At 46.5% G+C, this 14,846-nt stretch overlaps 1 protein-coding gene across 2 annotated transcripts in view; it reads left to right on the top strand.

Moving 5' to 3' along the window:
* TMEM98 (transmembrane protein 98) overlaps positions 1–14,846 on the top strand; it is a 106,493-nt gene that overhangs the window by 77,288 nt on the left and 14,359 nt on the right. For both annotated transcript variants that reach the window (XM_082271703.1, XM_082271704.1), the window contains exons 5-6: positions 3,183–3,298; positions 6,261–6,320. In XM_082271703.1, the coding sequence (XP_082127829.1) occupies positions 3,183–3,298; positions 6,261–6,320 (176 nt within the window). The remainder of the gene's footprint in view (positions 1–3,182; positions 3,299–6,260; positions 6,321–14,846) is intronic.

The raw sequence follows: 14,846 nt of genomic DNA, 5'->3' as shown, positions 1-14,846 counted from the left end.
ATGATCCCTACTCAATTCTTTATAGGCTAGGCAAAGCTCATCGTGTTTAGTTTCTAGCCTGTCAGTTCTGCCTCCTAGTGTAGACATCTCTTGGGTAAGTTTGTTAGCGGTTTTTGCAGCTCTGTCTGGACTTTTGCAATCAATTTGGTGTACATAGCCTCCAGGCTATTGTCCAAGTCAGTCTTAGTAAGAGGGATAGGGTACTCACTGTTTATAGTGGTGGCTGAGGATGGTGTAGTAGCTGAAGCTTGAGGGCTGCTTCCTACATGTGCAGGAGGGAGGCCGGCGCCATCTGTATATGGCTCCATCCACCTTCCCATCAACTCTGGCCAGCTTCCCTGTCCCAACTGAAGAAAAGCATCCCCACAATATAATGCTGCCACCACGTTTCACGGTGGGAATGGTGTGTTCAGGGGGATGTGAAGGTATTAGTTTTCGGCCACACATAGCATTTTGCTTTTAGGCCAAAAAGTTCAATTTTGATCTCATCTGACTTGTGTCGGAGCGACACAAGTCGCTCCGACTTAGAAAAAGGGTCCGGAGCTTCTTTGGGGCGACCAGGAGGCGACCGCCATAGACTTCAATGTTATGAAGTCCGTGGCGGCCGCTCTGAGTTCGCGGCGCGCTGCTCGCACCGCGACCTCCGAAGTAGCGTCGCCCCTATGTGAACGGGGGCTTACTAATGTAAACGTTCCCTTATTTACGAAGCTCCAGAGCTTACTAAATAAGGGAACGTTTCACTTTACAAAGAATACATATGCACATGCAAAGAAAAAAAAAAATAATTTCTTGCACGTGATTGGATGATGGAAGTCAGCAGAGCCTTTCCTAATTTACTAAGTGCTGGAGCAACTGAACTTGCAAAGTCTATTTGCGTTTAGTAAATCAACCCCAGTGTGTTGGCAGATTCTTGGAAGTCAAAGATGCAGAATTTTTTTCTTTGAAAAAAGAAAATCAATAAATGTATATGGAGTAGGACAGAGAGGGGTGAGGAAATGCACAATACTGTGGTCCAGCAGGGACCAACGACCCTGGTTGAAATTTCAGTGCAAAAAAGGCATGTGCTGTCATCCCAATCAGGAAGTTAGGAGCACACTGGATTTCTGGTAGGTCGAAGTATTTTTATTATACTTGCAGTTTTTTATTTTTTAAGGAATAAAACTTTGGGGAATGTGCATATATTGCAGAGATGCATTAAATGTGTTTTATTATATTGCCCAGACATAAACACTATATCACCAAAAGTATTGGGACATTTGTCTTTATACGCTCAAAAACTTTAATGGCATCCCAGTCTTATGCCTCGTACACAGGCAACGATTATCGGCCGACCGATCTGCCGTCTTTTGTCCAGTGTTGTTGTGTTGGTTGAAATGTGCTCTAGACTGCACACAAATTTTCTCCGCCAACAAAAACCAACTTCAGAAGTGATGTCATGTGCTGGTTTACTTTCCGTGTGTTTTTTCTTCTCTGAGCATGCCCAGTCTTGCTCATCAGATTTTTGTCTGCCGAAATCTGTACTGACTGACGGAAAATCGGCCGTTGTGTTGACGGCCAACAAAAATGCACACCAGATTTTATTCTGCCGAAAAGTCAGAGTCGGTTGTCGAAAGCATCATACTAACAAGCCGAAAATCGGCCGATCGGACGTTGGCCAAAAATTCCCGGCCAATAATCGATGCGCGTGTACGAGGCATTAGTCCATAAGGTTCAATAATGAGTTGGCCCACCCTTTGCAGCTATAACAGCTTCAACTCTTCTGGGAAGGCTGTTCACAAGGTTTAGGAGTGTGTCTATGGGAATGTTTGACCATTCACCCAGAAGCGCATTTGTGAGGTCAGGCACTGATGTGGACGAGAAGGCCTGGCTCGCAGTCTCCACTCTAATTCATCCCAAAGGTGTTCTATCGGGTTGAGATCAGGACTCTGTGCAGGCCAGTCAAGTTCCTCCACCCCAAACTCGCTCATCCATGTCTTTATGGACCTTGCTTTGTGCACTGGTGGGCAGTCATGTTGGAACAGGATGGGGCCATCCCCAAACTGTTCCCACAAAGTTGGGAGCATGAAATTGTCCAAAATTGTCTTGGTATGCTGACACTTCAACCACTTGCTGACCAGCCGCCATACTTACACTGCAGCAGGTCGGCTCTGTCCTGTGAAATGACGTACCTGTACGTCGCTTCGTAAAAAAGCTAATTGGCCACAGAGGGGCACAATGTCTGCCGGGCACCTTCGATCGCCCCCCCCCCCCCCCCCCGGAGACAGAACGGCGGTCTGCCAATGTAAACATGGCAGACCGCTGTTCTGTCAGTGATAAACACAGGGATGCTGTGTTTCTCCTATTTAGGAAAGCAGGTCTCTGTGTTCATCCAGCAAGTCCATCCCCCACACAGTTAGAAAGCACCCTCTAGGAACACATTTAACCTTTTGATCGCCCTGGTGTTAACCCCTTCCCTGCCAGTGTCATTATTACAGTAACAGTGCATATTTTTAGCTCTGATTACTGTGGTAACGTCACTGGTCCCCCCAAAAGTGTCAAAAATGTCAATTAGGTGTCCGATTTGTCTGCCGCAATCCCACTAAAAATTGCTGATCGCCGCCATTACTAGTAAAAAAAAAAAAAAAAGACAAATCTTTCTCCTAGTTTGTAGACGTGATAACTTTTGCGCAAACCAATCAATATGCACTTATGCTACACAAATGAAAAAAGTCAGAAAATTCAGAAAAAAACATTTTTCTTAGTTGGGGGTTTTAAAAATTTGCAAATAGGTTTTCTCCTTCATTGCGCTAACGAGGCTGCACTGATAATCAGGACACTGATGCGCAAGTCAGTGGGCGTGGTTTTGGGAGGATGTCCATGGCAATCTCCTGAAACGAGGGCGCCATTCTGTAAACTGGCTATAGCGCATTTTTAAAGTGGTTAAGCATAAGAATTTTTGATTGATGGAATTTTAAATTAAGGTTTAATAATTGAAGCCTTTCCATTCCTAGATATACAGCAGTACATACATGGGCTGAACAATGTGTGTAATCTAATCTATGCAACAGATTTGGCCATTTGCACTACCGGATGTGGGCGCAGTACAGTGGTCCTATCAGAACTTTGCACACTACAATGTTTACTTTTTTCCAAATTATCATATACCACCACATTTACAACCCTTTTGTACAATTTATTTGTAGATCTGCCACACCCTGACAGAAAGACTAGTGGCTATGACAATGGGATCTGGAGCTAAAATGAAATCTCCATCCAGTCTTAGCGAAATCATTATTGTTGCCAAGAGGATCAGCCCACGGTGAGTCTCTCTGTGTATCTGAAAAGAAAAAAAAAAAAATAATAATAATGCACGTTATGGAAGTTGTCTCCTAACTTAAAAGTGGTTGTGACAGGCTGAACACAAAATTTTAAAGCTGAACATCAGGCAAACGGCTTATTACATCCTTTAGATGGGAGCGGATTACCTACCAAGCTCTTGCTCTCTCTCTGCTGCAGTTTCCCTTTTACCTATAGGTCTTCTCCATAGCCTGTTACTGGACAGTGAAAAGAGAAGAGTAGAGTAGGATAGGGTGAGGGTCTAATACCAGCCCCCACAGGTCTATGGCATAATGTATTAGGAAAAGTTTCATAGAATTATTTACACAGAAGTAAATTCTAGTACCTGTGTAAAAATATAAAGTGCCGAAAAATATAGATACCTTACCTAACTTCAACTAAAACATTTGAATAGAGTTGGGAAGAGTTAAGGCTTCTTTCAAATTTCCATGGGCACATATGATTTCTAGAAGCACTTAGGACCCACAGTATTGCACTGATAGTATCTCTTGGGATATTCAGCATTAAGGTCAGTAAATTATGAGTAGTCCACTATTAACTTGAAAAGATTCAAACAAAGTTTAGAGACTATAACCGTCCTTGATGGGAAAGAAAAATTGGGCTTTTAAATGGTAACTCCCATGAATCAATCACAGATATAGTTTGTTTAAAAAGTAAAAAATGCACTTATTTATTATTATATCTAATAGACAAACGGGTAATATAGAGCCCATAACATTTTGCGCATACAATGACATCAAAACATTATGTAACATCTAATCATGCAAAAATTGCTGACATATTTTGCTGTATATATCTTCAAGGCTTTCTGTTGTTTGCATGTGATCCTCAGATGTCTAATATGTGTATAAAGGAAAAGAAAGCAACACATAAAAATCATACATTGATTTACAAAACATATCACAAGAAAAAGAAAAAACCCACACCACAATAATCAGACATATACCTTTCCTATGTATATTGTATACGTTCCAGTTGGGGGGGGAGAAACCAATCAATAGTATAAACACATCCCAGGCCAAAGGCGTACACAGTATCAAAAATTGGCTAGCGGCACAGCTACAGCTTCACTATAGTGGACAAATACTGCCACAAGCTGCACTATACATACAAAGAAAATACACAAACACATATATATATATATATATATATAAATTGTTCTACCCATGGGTATAGCGTTTAGATGTATTTCCTAGCCATCCAGTACATGTAACCACACCCCAGTGTCTTACCGTAAATCCAAAGATAAGGCAGGTAACAACCCACAGTTGCGGCAACATGCTTCTCCACAATGGGATGTCTGGGTCTCCCGAGGCCCCACCAACCCAACACTGGAGAGCCCTGCATATAGGCAGTCCCCTAAGTAGTCAAAAGAGGCGGTCCCATGGATGGGGTCTCTCTAGTTCAGCAATCCATAATCAGTAACTTACCTCTATGGGTTAGACGTTCAAGGGCAGAGAGAAGTCAGCAAAGAATCCCACCACAGGTGGGGAAAACAAAGTTTGTTGAAATTCCACACAATACCAAAAAACTCTTGAACTTTAGATGGCAGGCAATGGACATGCAGATACCAAATTAAGCTTTTAAATAAACCATATGCTTGTGCCACAATTAGGCTTGTGCGCCAGGTCTGGCATTTACATGAGCCATTGTGTGGCAACAATGATGACACCCCAGCAGGTTACCATCCAATGGACAGGTATGCCCCTGTGTTACTTCCATGCGGCAGGAAGCACTCCTCATTTCCTTAACTGGGGCCACAATGGAAGTGATGTAACAGGGCCACCTGTGCGTGGCGGGAACCAGGTGAGGAGTACAAAGACAAGTGTGTTATGCCTACAGTCAAGCATGGTGGTTGGAGTGTCTAGGTCTGGGGCTGCATGAGTGCTGCCGGCACTGGGGAGCTACAGTTCATTGAGGGAACCATGAATGCCAACATGTACTGTGAAATACTGAAGCAGAGCATGATCCCCCTCCCTTCGAAGACTGGGCCACAGGACAGGATTCCAACATAACAACCCCAAACACCTCCAAGAAGACCACTGCCTTGCTAAAGAAGCTGGGGGTAAAGGTGGTGGACTGGCCAAGCATGTCTCCAGACCTTAACCCTATTGAGCATCTATGGGGCATCCCCAAACAGAAGGTGGAGGAGCACAAGGTTTCTAACATCCACCAGCTCCGTGATGTCATCATGGAGGAGTGGAAGAGGACTCCAGTGGCAACCTGTGAACTCTGGTGAACTCCATGCCCAAGGGAGTTAAGGCAGTGCTGGAAAATAATGGTTTCCACACAAAATATTGCCACTTTGGGCCCAATTTGGCCTTTTTCACTTAGGGGTGTACTCACTTTTGTTGCCAGCGGTTTAGACATTAATGGCCGTTTGTTGAGTTTTTTTAAGGGGACAGCAAATTTACACTGTTCTACAAGCTGTACAGTCACTACTTTACATTGTAGCAAAGTGTCATTTCTTCAGTGTTGTCACATATAATAAAATATTTACAAAAATGTGAGGGGTGCACTCACTTTTGTGAGATACTCTATCTATGCACCCTCCTCATTGTGGATTTTACCCATGGCAATTTATGAAACTTTTTTTCACTTCTTCTGGATTGTCGGATATATGCGTCATGATATACTTGCCTGAATTGATGCATTAGGCATCATACTAGCACCCTCTTGTGGACAATCTTTCCAGGCACTCTGGGTTCTACAAAGATAAAACAATGCAACAACCTTCTTTTTGTTCTTCAGGACCTCTGCATTCAGCAAATATATAATGTTTTGGGGGTCAAGTCATTTTCCTACTATATAAAGGAAGACTGTTTAATGACTTTAATATAATAAACAATGTTTGAAAGGATTATGAAAGGATGGTGATCAACAGTGTTTGCCAGTTGAAATTACATTTTGTTTTTGTTTTTTAGAGTCGATGATGTGGTCCGTTCTATGTACCCTCCTCTAGACCCAAAATTGCTTGATGCAAGGTACGTATGAGAGCAGGCCAATATGATTTCCCTAACAAGCAATTCATATGATAATAATTTAGCTGGACTGATGAGCAAATAAAAAAAAAAAAAATAGGACTTTATACTTGTCCGTAAAATCTGTTTCTTGGAGTACAGTTTGGGACACAGAATCTTTAGTCATTAATATGGGACATATATGCAGATATCTCCAGTTGATTGGACACTGGACAAAACGAGAAGTCTGCAGGAACATCTTACATAATTCCACTTCCGGCTAGCCTCAGTTTTGTAGCAAGCAAAGATAGAGAGAGATTACAAGAACAGAGGAGAGGGACCTGTGTTCCGGCACTGTACTTCAAGAAACTAATTCTACTGGTCGAAAATCCAATTTTCTTAGTTGTACAGTACGGGACACAGGATCTTAAATCATTAGCGTCCAAAAAGCAGTCCAGCTGAGAGGTGGGTAACAAGTGCTAACAAGGCTACGTAACAAGTGGGATTAAGATAGGCTTGACAGAAAGCAGCTTATAGCACCTTATATCACACTGGCTTCAGAAGAGGCCTAAACATCGTAAAAAGCAAGTGAAGCACCAATAGCACTGGTAGAATGCACCATGATATGAAAGCGAAGAACCATAGCCTTTTAACCATAAACTTGAATGACAACTTGCGCAATCCACCTAACAATGGTGGAATGATGAAAGAAGGTCTCTGCAGAAACCCTAGGGAAGTATTAAGAGGCAATCTATTGGCCTAAAAAGGGGTAGTACCTGAAAAGGTGCATGCCTCGTTAAGACAAGATAAGAGAAATTTTTTGGGGTGTTTGAAGCAGGACATAAAGCAGAAAGGACAATGTCTTGGTTGAGGTGGAAAGAAGATAACCTCAGGGAGGCAGGGGGCTTTATGCCTCAATCCAATCCTGTCTTTCTGCAAAACTAGGAAGGGCTCCTTATGGCAAAATGCTCAGATCCTCCACACAGAGGTGATCGCAACAAGAAAGTCCACCATACGAGGGAAGGGTGGCCCTTGAAGGGTCGAGAGTAGATTAAAGGTCCCATGGAGATCAAGGGGAGTGTACAGGGGGGAGATGTGTATGACACCTTGTATGAAAACATTAGCTAGGGTGTGTGAGGCCAAATGTCTATGAAGCAAAATTACCAAAGCCGAGATTTGTCCTTGATGGTACTCAAAGCCAGATACTGATCCAAACAAGACTGGAGGAAAGATAAATAGGTTCCATTGAGTATTTGCTAGGGTAAAATTTCTTTTTTTTTTTTAATAATATTTTTTATTGAAGATTCAACAGAGTACAGAGAACAATAAATGCACACCAATAATCACAAATGGAGACAACGAAAAACTTACAGCATACATTAGTGTCCAACCAGGGGGAGTAAGGGAGAGGGGGAGGGGGCTGCTGCTCCACAACAGGAAACCGTACACACAACTTATAGCTACAGTAACTCCAATATTCTAAATTAAGCCTACTGAACGACTGAACCGCCCATCGCACATGTACCACCGGTACCAAGAGGTACGAAAGGGTACAGGTTATCAAGAGAAGCAGGAGGCGGGAGGGGATAGCCCCCCCCCCTAATGTGGCCCCCAAATGAGAACATAATCGCCACAGGAAGGAGCACCATCCCACCCCATCTCCCCCGAGCTCTCAAGGGGACCAAGTTAACCATATCAAGGTAGGTAATTCCAATATTGCCAGTCTTCCTCAAATTTAGAGTAGTAAGGGCATTGACTGCCAACGCTCGTTCACAGAGGTAATTCTCATTCACTAAGTTAATTACGTCAGTGAAACTCGGGATCACTAGGGATCTCCAGTTACGGAGTATCAGCGTCCTGGAAGCCAGTAGAATATGTGTAATCATTCGCCTAAAACACTTAACGTAGTTGTCGATGTCAATGTTCAGTAAGGCCATAGCTTTCCTGGGTGGGTGGAGGATACCTGTACATTCCGCTATGCAGCGAAATATCCTAGATCAATAGCTAGTCAGTGAGGAGCACTCCCAAAGCACATGGGCTAATGTGCCCGTGCTACCACACTCTCGCCAGCACTGGTCGGAGACACCGGGAAATATCCTCGAGAGCCTGATGGGAGTGTAGTACCACCTGTTAGAGATCTTAAGCGTTTGTTCCCAATGGGAGGTACAATGGGAGTAACGGTACGTTGACATAAAGGCTCGGGACCACTGCTCAGGGGTGTATGTGCAGGCCAGATCCCTTTCCCATCGCAACATAGGAATTGTTTTAGAGGGATGGGGCCCTCCAAGAGTCATTCGTAGAAGAGTGATATGCCCTTGCCCTGGTTGACAACACTGTGCAGATAGTCCCACACACCTTGGGGGAAGGATCTAGACGTCATAGGATGCTTTGACAGAAGGCTGTGTACACGGAGTACCGTGAACGTCGAGGAGACAGGGATCTGATAGATCTGCGTCAAGGAGGATGGGGAGCGGAGGGTACCAGACAAAAAGAAGTGGGATAGCGTAGCCAGGCCTCTCCGTATCAGTTGAGAAACGGTAGGTGGGCTCCTAGGATGTCTAAAGGCAGGGAGGTTGAGTCATAGAAAAAAAAGTCCTGCCCAATCCCCCTCTGCCACCCCCAATCTGCGCCACGCCAGAAGGGAGGCCCGCATGGGAGGAGAGATTCCGGAGAGGTTCCAGGGAATCCAGAGGTCGCCCAGGAGGAGCAGGCGGAGGTTCCGAGTCGGCGTCAAGTGTCTCTTAATCTGCATCCAGGGGAAGTCGGAAGAGTCAAGAAACCAGGGCCTGAGCTGGTCCAGTCTCGTAGACCAGTAATAGAGAGAGAGGTCGGGCAGCTTTGCTCCGCCCAGACACTTAGGTTGTGTCAAGACGGAGGTGGCCACCCGAGCCCTCTTTCCGCACCAAATAAACTGGCACATTCCCCTCGTTAAAGCGTCTAGGCATTTCGTAGGGAAAGTCAGGGGGACTGCTCTAAAAATGTACAGGATTTGGGGCAGTATTGACATCTTGTACGCTGCCATCCTTCCACTCCAAGATACAAGTTCCGGGGTAGGGTGTAACGTGCTGGGGTCCTGGGCCAGATTATATAGGGAGCCGTAAAAGTCTGCAAACTCATTGGCTATGTCTCGGGGGGGGGTGACAGCCTAGCGCCTGTGGTTTTGTGGGAAAGGTAGGAGATACGGGAGATACGGGAGGTACGGGAGGTGACCCGGCGTTGTTTAATGCGAAGGGCCAGGGTTTTACCGGCCCTGTTGGCATGGGCGTAAAATTTAAGTTTAAGACTTTTGAGGTGACGGTCATAACGGGACATAAGATGAGATTTTAGGGATTCCCTTTTTTGGGAAAGTTGCGAGAAGTCTGATATCCGCCAAGAGGGTGGCTAGCGTCTTATTGTAGGCCTTCCTCATCCTTGCAGACTGTTGGATGCAGACACCGCGGATAAACGCCTTGTGCGCACCCCACAGAATCCAAGGATCCGAGACAGAGGGGGTATTCAATTCAAAGTAAGTTGGTCCTTGATAAATTTACCCGAAGAGGGGTCCTGCAATACCTTAACATCACATCTCCAAATTGACGTACGTTCCCTGGGGCCAGCCTCCTCCAGCACCATTTCAACCGCTGCGTGATCTGACCAGGTGATGCTCCTGATGGCGGAGGAGGAGACTTTACCTATCGATTCGCGAATATGAACAGTGTCTGGGGGAGTAATAGGAATAGTCCTTTTCGGAGCCATGTAGGCACCGCCAAACATCATAAAGCTGTTCCCTCAGCAAAAGGGAGTTGAGGGAGAGTTGTCGGCCTCGGGCAGGCGCCGAAGCATCAAGCCCGGGGTCGACCACCATATTCATATCTCCACACACAACCAGATTACTGTAAACATTTGAGGTGACCTTCTTCAGAAGCCTGTGAAGGAAACGCTTTTGATGACTGTTCGGAGCATAAACAGCAACAAGGGTCAGGGGAGTGGAGTTAAAGTCACCTTGAAGAATAAGAAAACGTCCATCAGGATCCTGGGTGAGTGAGCGAAGCTGGAACGCCACAGTGTCCCTTATTGAGATCATCAGTCCCCTCTTCTTTTCAGGAGCACTAGAGAAGAACAGAGCAGGAAAGTTCTTGTGGGAGATATTCGGATGACTGCCAAGTTTGAAATGGGTCTCTTGGATAGAGACAACATCAGCTTCATTGTTGCACATTTCAGTCCACAAGGAGAACCTCTTGGCCGGGTGGTTGAAACCATTAACATTCATGGACAAAAACTTGATGGTCATGGTGGATTCTTAAGACAAACCGGAGGCTTCTGGATGTGTGAGGCGGGAGACAGAGGTGCAGGGAGCAGGTGTTCAGTAGCACAAGACGACAGGAACCATAAGGGAACTCTGGAGCAGCGGAGCAGGAAAAAAAGATCAAGGCACAAAATGCGCTGAGCGCAGGGTAAAGCATAAGAAACAGTCCAAGGGCAGGCCAGACCTGCAACAAGAGAACAGGGGCCATATAGGTCAGAGACGCTAACTAGGCCAGGGACAGAGGCAGTGTCAGCGGGGTGTCTTTCCCACCCCCAGGAGAGAAGTTCCTAGCATTGGATCTCTTGCGGGAAAAGACTTGCCAATCTCCAGAAGATGCCGAGGAGGGCAAGGGAGCCACAGGGGGGGGTAGGATGTTCCGTAAGGATTCCCCATCTGGTCAGCAGAGACATACCCTCCTCCAGTGAAGAGAAGGTCACCGTGGAGTTCTGGTGCGTGATGGTGAGCAAGGCAGGGTGCTTCCATTTATGGGGTATACGGTGATTGCGCAGAGCCTTGGTGATGGTGGCCAGATTTCTGCGTTTTTGGAGCGTATGCCGAGATAGATCCGGGAGGATTTGGACGTTGGGGAAGTTGCCAGGCATAGCTTGAAGTTGACGGGCAGCTTGGAGGACTTTGTCCTTCGCCTGGAAAAAATGCACCCGAAGGATGACATCCCTGGGTTTGTCAGGGGCTATAAAGCCCGGCTTGGGGATCCTATGTATCCAATCAATCTCCAGGTCAGAGGCTGAGAGGGAAGGAACCAGAGCAGAGAAAAGAGCAGTGGCTACATGCCTGAGGTTTTGTGGCTGGACCGACTCTGGGATCCCCCTCAGCTTCAGATTGTTCCGACGGGATCTATCCTCAAGATCCGCCACCTTGTCTCTCAGCCATGCAATGTCCTCAGCATGGCCGTTGTGTGCAGAAACCATAGTGTTGAGCGAGAGAGTACATTTCTCCATAGAGGATTCCACAGCATCCACCCTGGTTTCCAATTGCTTCACCTCTCGTTTGGTCTGAGTGAGGCCTTGAAAGAGATCAGAATGGTGGGAGGACCACAGGGAATGAAGCATGTCCTTAAGCAAAGAAGCTGACACTGGCTGATCCCCAGCGGGGAATGCTGCAAAGGGATCCATGGAGGGCTGTGCAGGGATCCCACCATGCAGGGGAGAAGCTGCAGACTGATCCATCCCACAGGCTTGGTCAGGGTCCGGTGGTGGGGAGCTCCATCTGGGCTTCTGTTTGGCAGGGCTCCTGGCCGAGGGCGAGAGAGGAGTGGAGGAACCGGATGAATTGCCACTGTCCGGATTAGCTACCTGGCGCAGTGGCAGGCCGCGATTCTCCCGCCCGCCGGAGGTGTGGGAGGCGTGCTGTTGCGGCCTACCCACACCATGGTGGCGGAGGCCCGCGGCGGAAGAAAGGAGGAATCTGTCCAGCCGATTCGCCTGCAAGGAGCCCTTCTTCCCCTTCATGCTTCCTGGAGGCTACAGGAGTGTCGTGGAGGTAAGTAAACCTGCTGTGTGGGCTGCTGTGAGCTGAAGTCCCGGATGGCCGAGCGGAGCTGCCAGTCTAAGCGTCCATCTTGCAGCGCCGCAGGCCATGCCCCTTAGGGTAAAATTACTTGACATGCATCAAACAAGCTGGACTGTCAAAGCCAGCGACTGAGAAGGCCTTCTAGCTGTGATGGTGAACTACAAGAATTGGATTTCATAGCCTGCAAGAGGGTAGGGAGGGCCAAGTCTAAAAGACCTAGGTCTCTCAGGATCTTGGCTTTAGCAGCTATGCCAGTAAAGCCAGAAACAAAGAAGCAGAATGGTGAACTGGTCCTTAGGATAGAACAAACAATCAAGGAGGGAGAATGTCAGAGTCCAAGTGTGTCAGTTCTTCCAAGACCATTTTGGTGCAATGAGAATCACTGAACATTCTCCATTTTGACCCTGCAGATCAGACAAGAGAGAATCTGGGCAAGACGTAGATAAGAGTGAACTGATCCCATGGCATCATCATAGCTTCCACTGCAATTGCACCAGATAAACCTGTACAGTTTTTTTTGTTAAATCTGCAAGCCAGCTGATCCACATCCAGTGTTTTCCATCTAGGGCAAAGAACTTGAGCCCATTCCCCTGAATCCAGACACCGATGTCTGAGAAAGTCAGATAATCAAGACAATAAGGGTCTGACAAACTGCGAAAGAAGCAACCACAGGCTTTACGACAGGGCCTACTAAAGAGAAGGGGGCTTTAAAGAAGGCCTTATCGACTGGGTCTTCCACAGGGGCCATATGGGTCCGGTTAAAGTCAAGAAAAAAAAGGAACTACTACAGGAACCACCCATTTTTGCAGGAGAAACTTTCCTCAATGTGATATTGCCGTGCAAGGCATTCTGGACGCAAACTGCCACAATAATCACCAGAATAGCCTCTGACTCGATCCAGTTGCAACAGGAGCTTCAGTGAAGGAAAAGCATAGATCAGACAAAATTGATTCCTCTGAGTTACACAGCGTCTATTGCATAAGTTCGAGGATCTCTGGAACTAGCAGTAAACTTGCCCAGTCTTTTGTTGAACCAAGATACCAACAGGTCCACATCTGGTGTCCCCCACCTACTAAAAACGTATTGAAAACATCTCTGGCTGAAGGAACTACTTGGTCCAGGTGCTGATGGCTGAGGAAGTCGGCCTGCAAATTCCCTATGCATGAAATATGCAATGTGGTCAGGGCTAGAATGTAATGCGCCACCCAAGTCAGAATTAAGTCCATTTCCATTTAGGCTGTGCAGCTTCTTCTGTCTCCTTGAAAGTCGACATAGGCCAGCTTGTCCAGAGACTTCGGACACTTGTCTCATTTGGCCAAGATCTCCCTTTGCAGGGACCTCGTATGGAACTGTGCAAACAAGACAGTCTTGAAGGTAGAAACCATCAGGCCCAGCACCCTCATACAAGTCTAGAGGGATGAACACCTGCTGGACACCAAGGGATGAATCGCAGCATGCAACTTCTGGAGTTTGTCCAGAGGAAGGAACACTCTGGCTAGAGCAGAGTCCAGAATCAGACCCAGATAGTCCAGTTTTGTGGGAGGAACCAGAGCAGACTTCTGAGAATCCAGAAACCAGCTGAACTCCCTCAGAGTCCGTATAGTGATATCCCTTTTGTTCATCAGAGCAGTAGGAGACTCTGCTCGCAAGAAAAGGTCGTCCAGATAGCCCAGCACTGTGATTCCTCGCTGACGTAACAACACCAGCACCGGAGACAACACCTTTGTGAAGACTGAAGACCCGAGGAGAAGAAACAATACCAAAAGGGTAAATCCACAAACTGATAATGCTCCTCTCCCACAGCAAAGTGGAGGAATTGTTGGTGACAGACAAATATTGGAATGTGTAGATAAGCGTCCTTGATGTCGATCGAGGCACAGAAATCCCACTGATGCAAGGATGCCACCACCGTTCGAACAGACTCCATTCTGAACTTCTGCACCCACATAAACCAGTTCAGGGCCTTAAAATCCAGATTTGGACGCACCTTGTTTTCTTTCTTAGGGACCGTGAACAGGTTTGAATAAAACCCCTGAAATTGTTCTGGAGTTGGAACCGGAACAATTACCCCTTGAAGTAACAGGTCTTGCACTGCCCCAAAGAGGGCTTGCAATCGGTCCAGGGACAGATGCACACTGGAAGGAAAGAACTTCACCGGAGGGTAAGAACGAAACTCGATCTTGTAGCCGGACTGTTTCACTTCACGGACCCACTTGTCTTGTACCAAGGAGGTCCACGGGTCCAGAAACCAGCGAATTCCAGAGATTCGTAATGACCGGTTCTGGTATTAAATGCGGTCTTCCACTTGTCGCCATCCTTGATCCTTACGAAGTTATACGCGGCCCATAGGTCAAGTTTGGTTAAGACTGTTGCTCCCTTGAGGAAGTTGAACAATTCAGTAATCAAAGGAATCGGGTATGCATTCTTGACCGTGATGTGATTGAGGCCCCTATAATCAATGCAAGGTTTCAACTCACCCCCTTTTTCTTTACGAAGAAAAAACCGGCACCCGCAGGAAAAGTGAACTTGCGAATGTGCCCCCCGGGCAAGCGCATCCGCAACGTACTCCTCCATAGCCTTATTCTCCACAACCGAGAGGATAAACCATGCCACGAGGGGGAATGGCACCAGTTTGCAAGTTTATGGCACAATCGTACAGACGATGGAGGAGGAAGAGTACCAGCGTGCACCTTGTCATATTGATACTCACGATATTCAGTAGGCAACACGGAATT

The sequence above is a fragment of the Pelophylax lessonae genome (genome assembly GCF_965119305.1).
Source record: "Pelophylax lessonae genome assembly, chromosome: 11".
In the NCBI taxonomy this organism is placed as follows: Eukaryota; Metazoa; Chordata; class Amphibia; order Anura; family Ranidae; genus Pelophylax; species Pelophylax lessonae.
The sequence above is the reverse complement of the archived record's forward strand: the minus strand, read 5'-3'. Positions and strand labels throughout refer to the sequence as shown.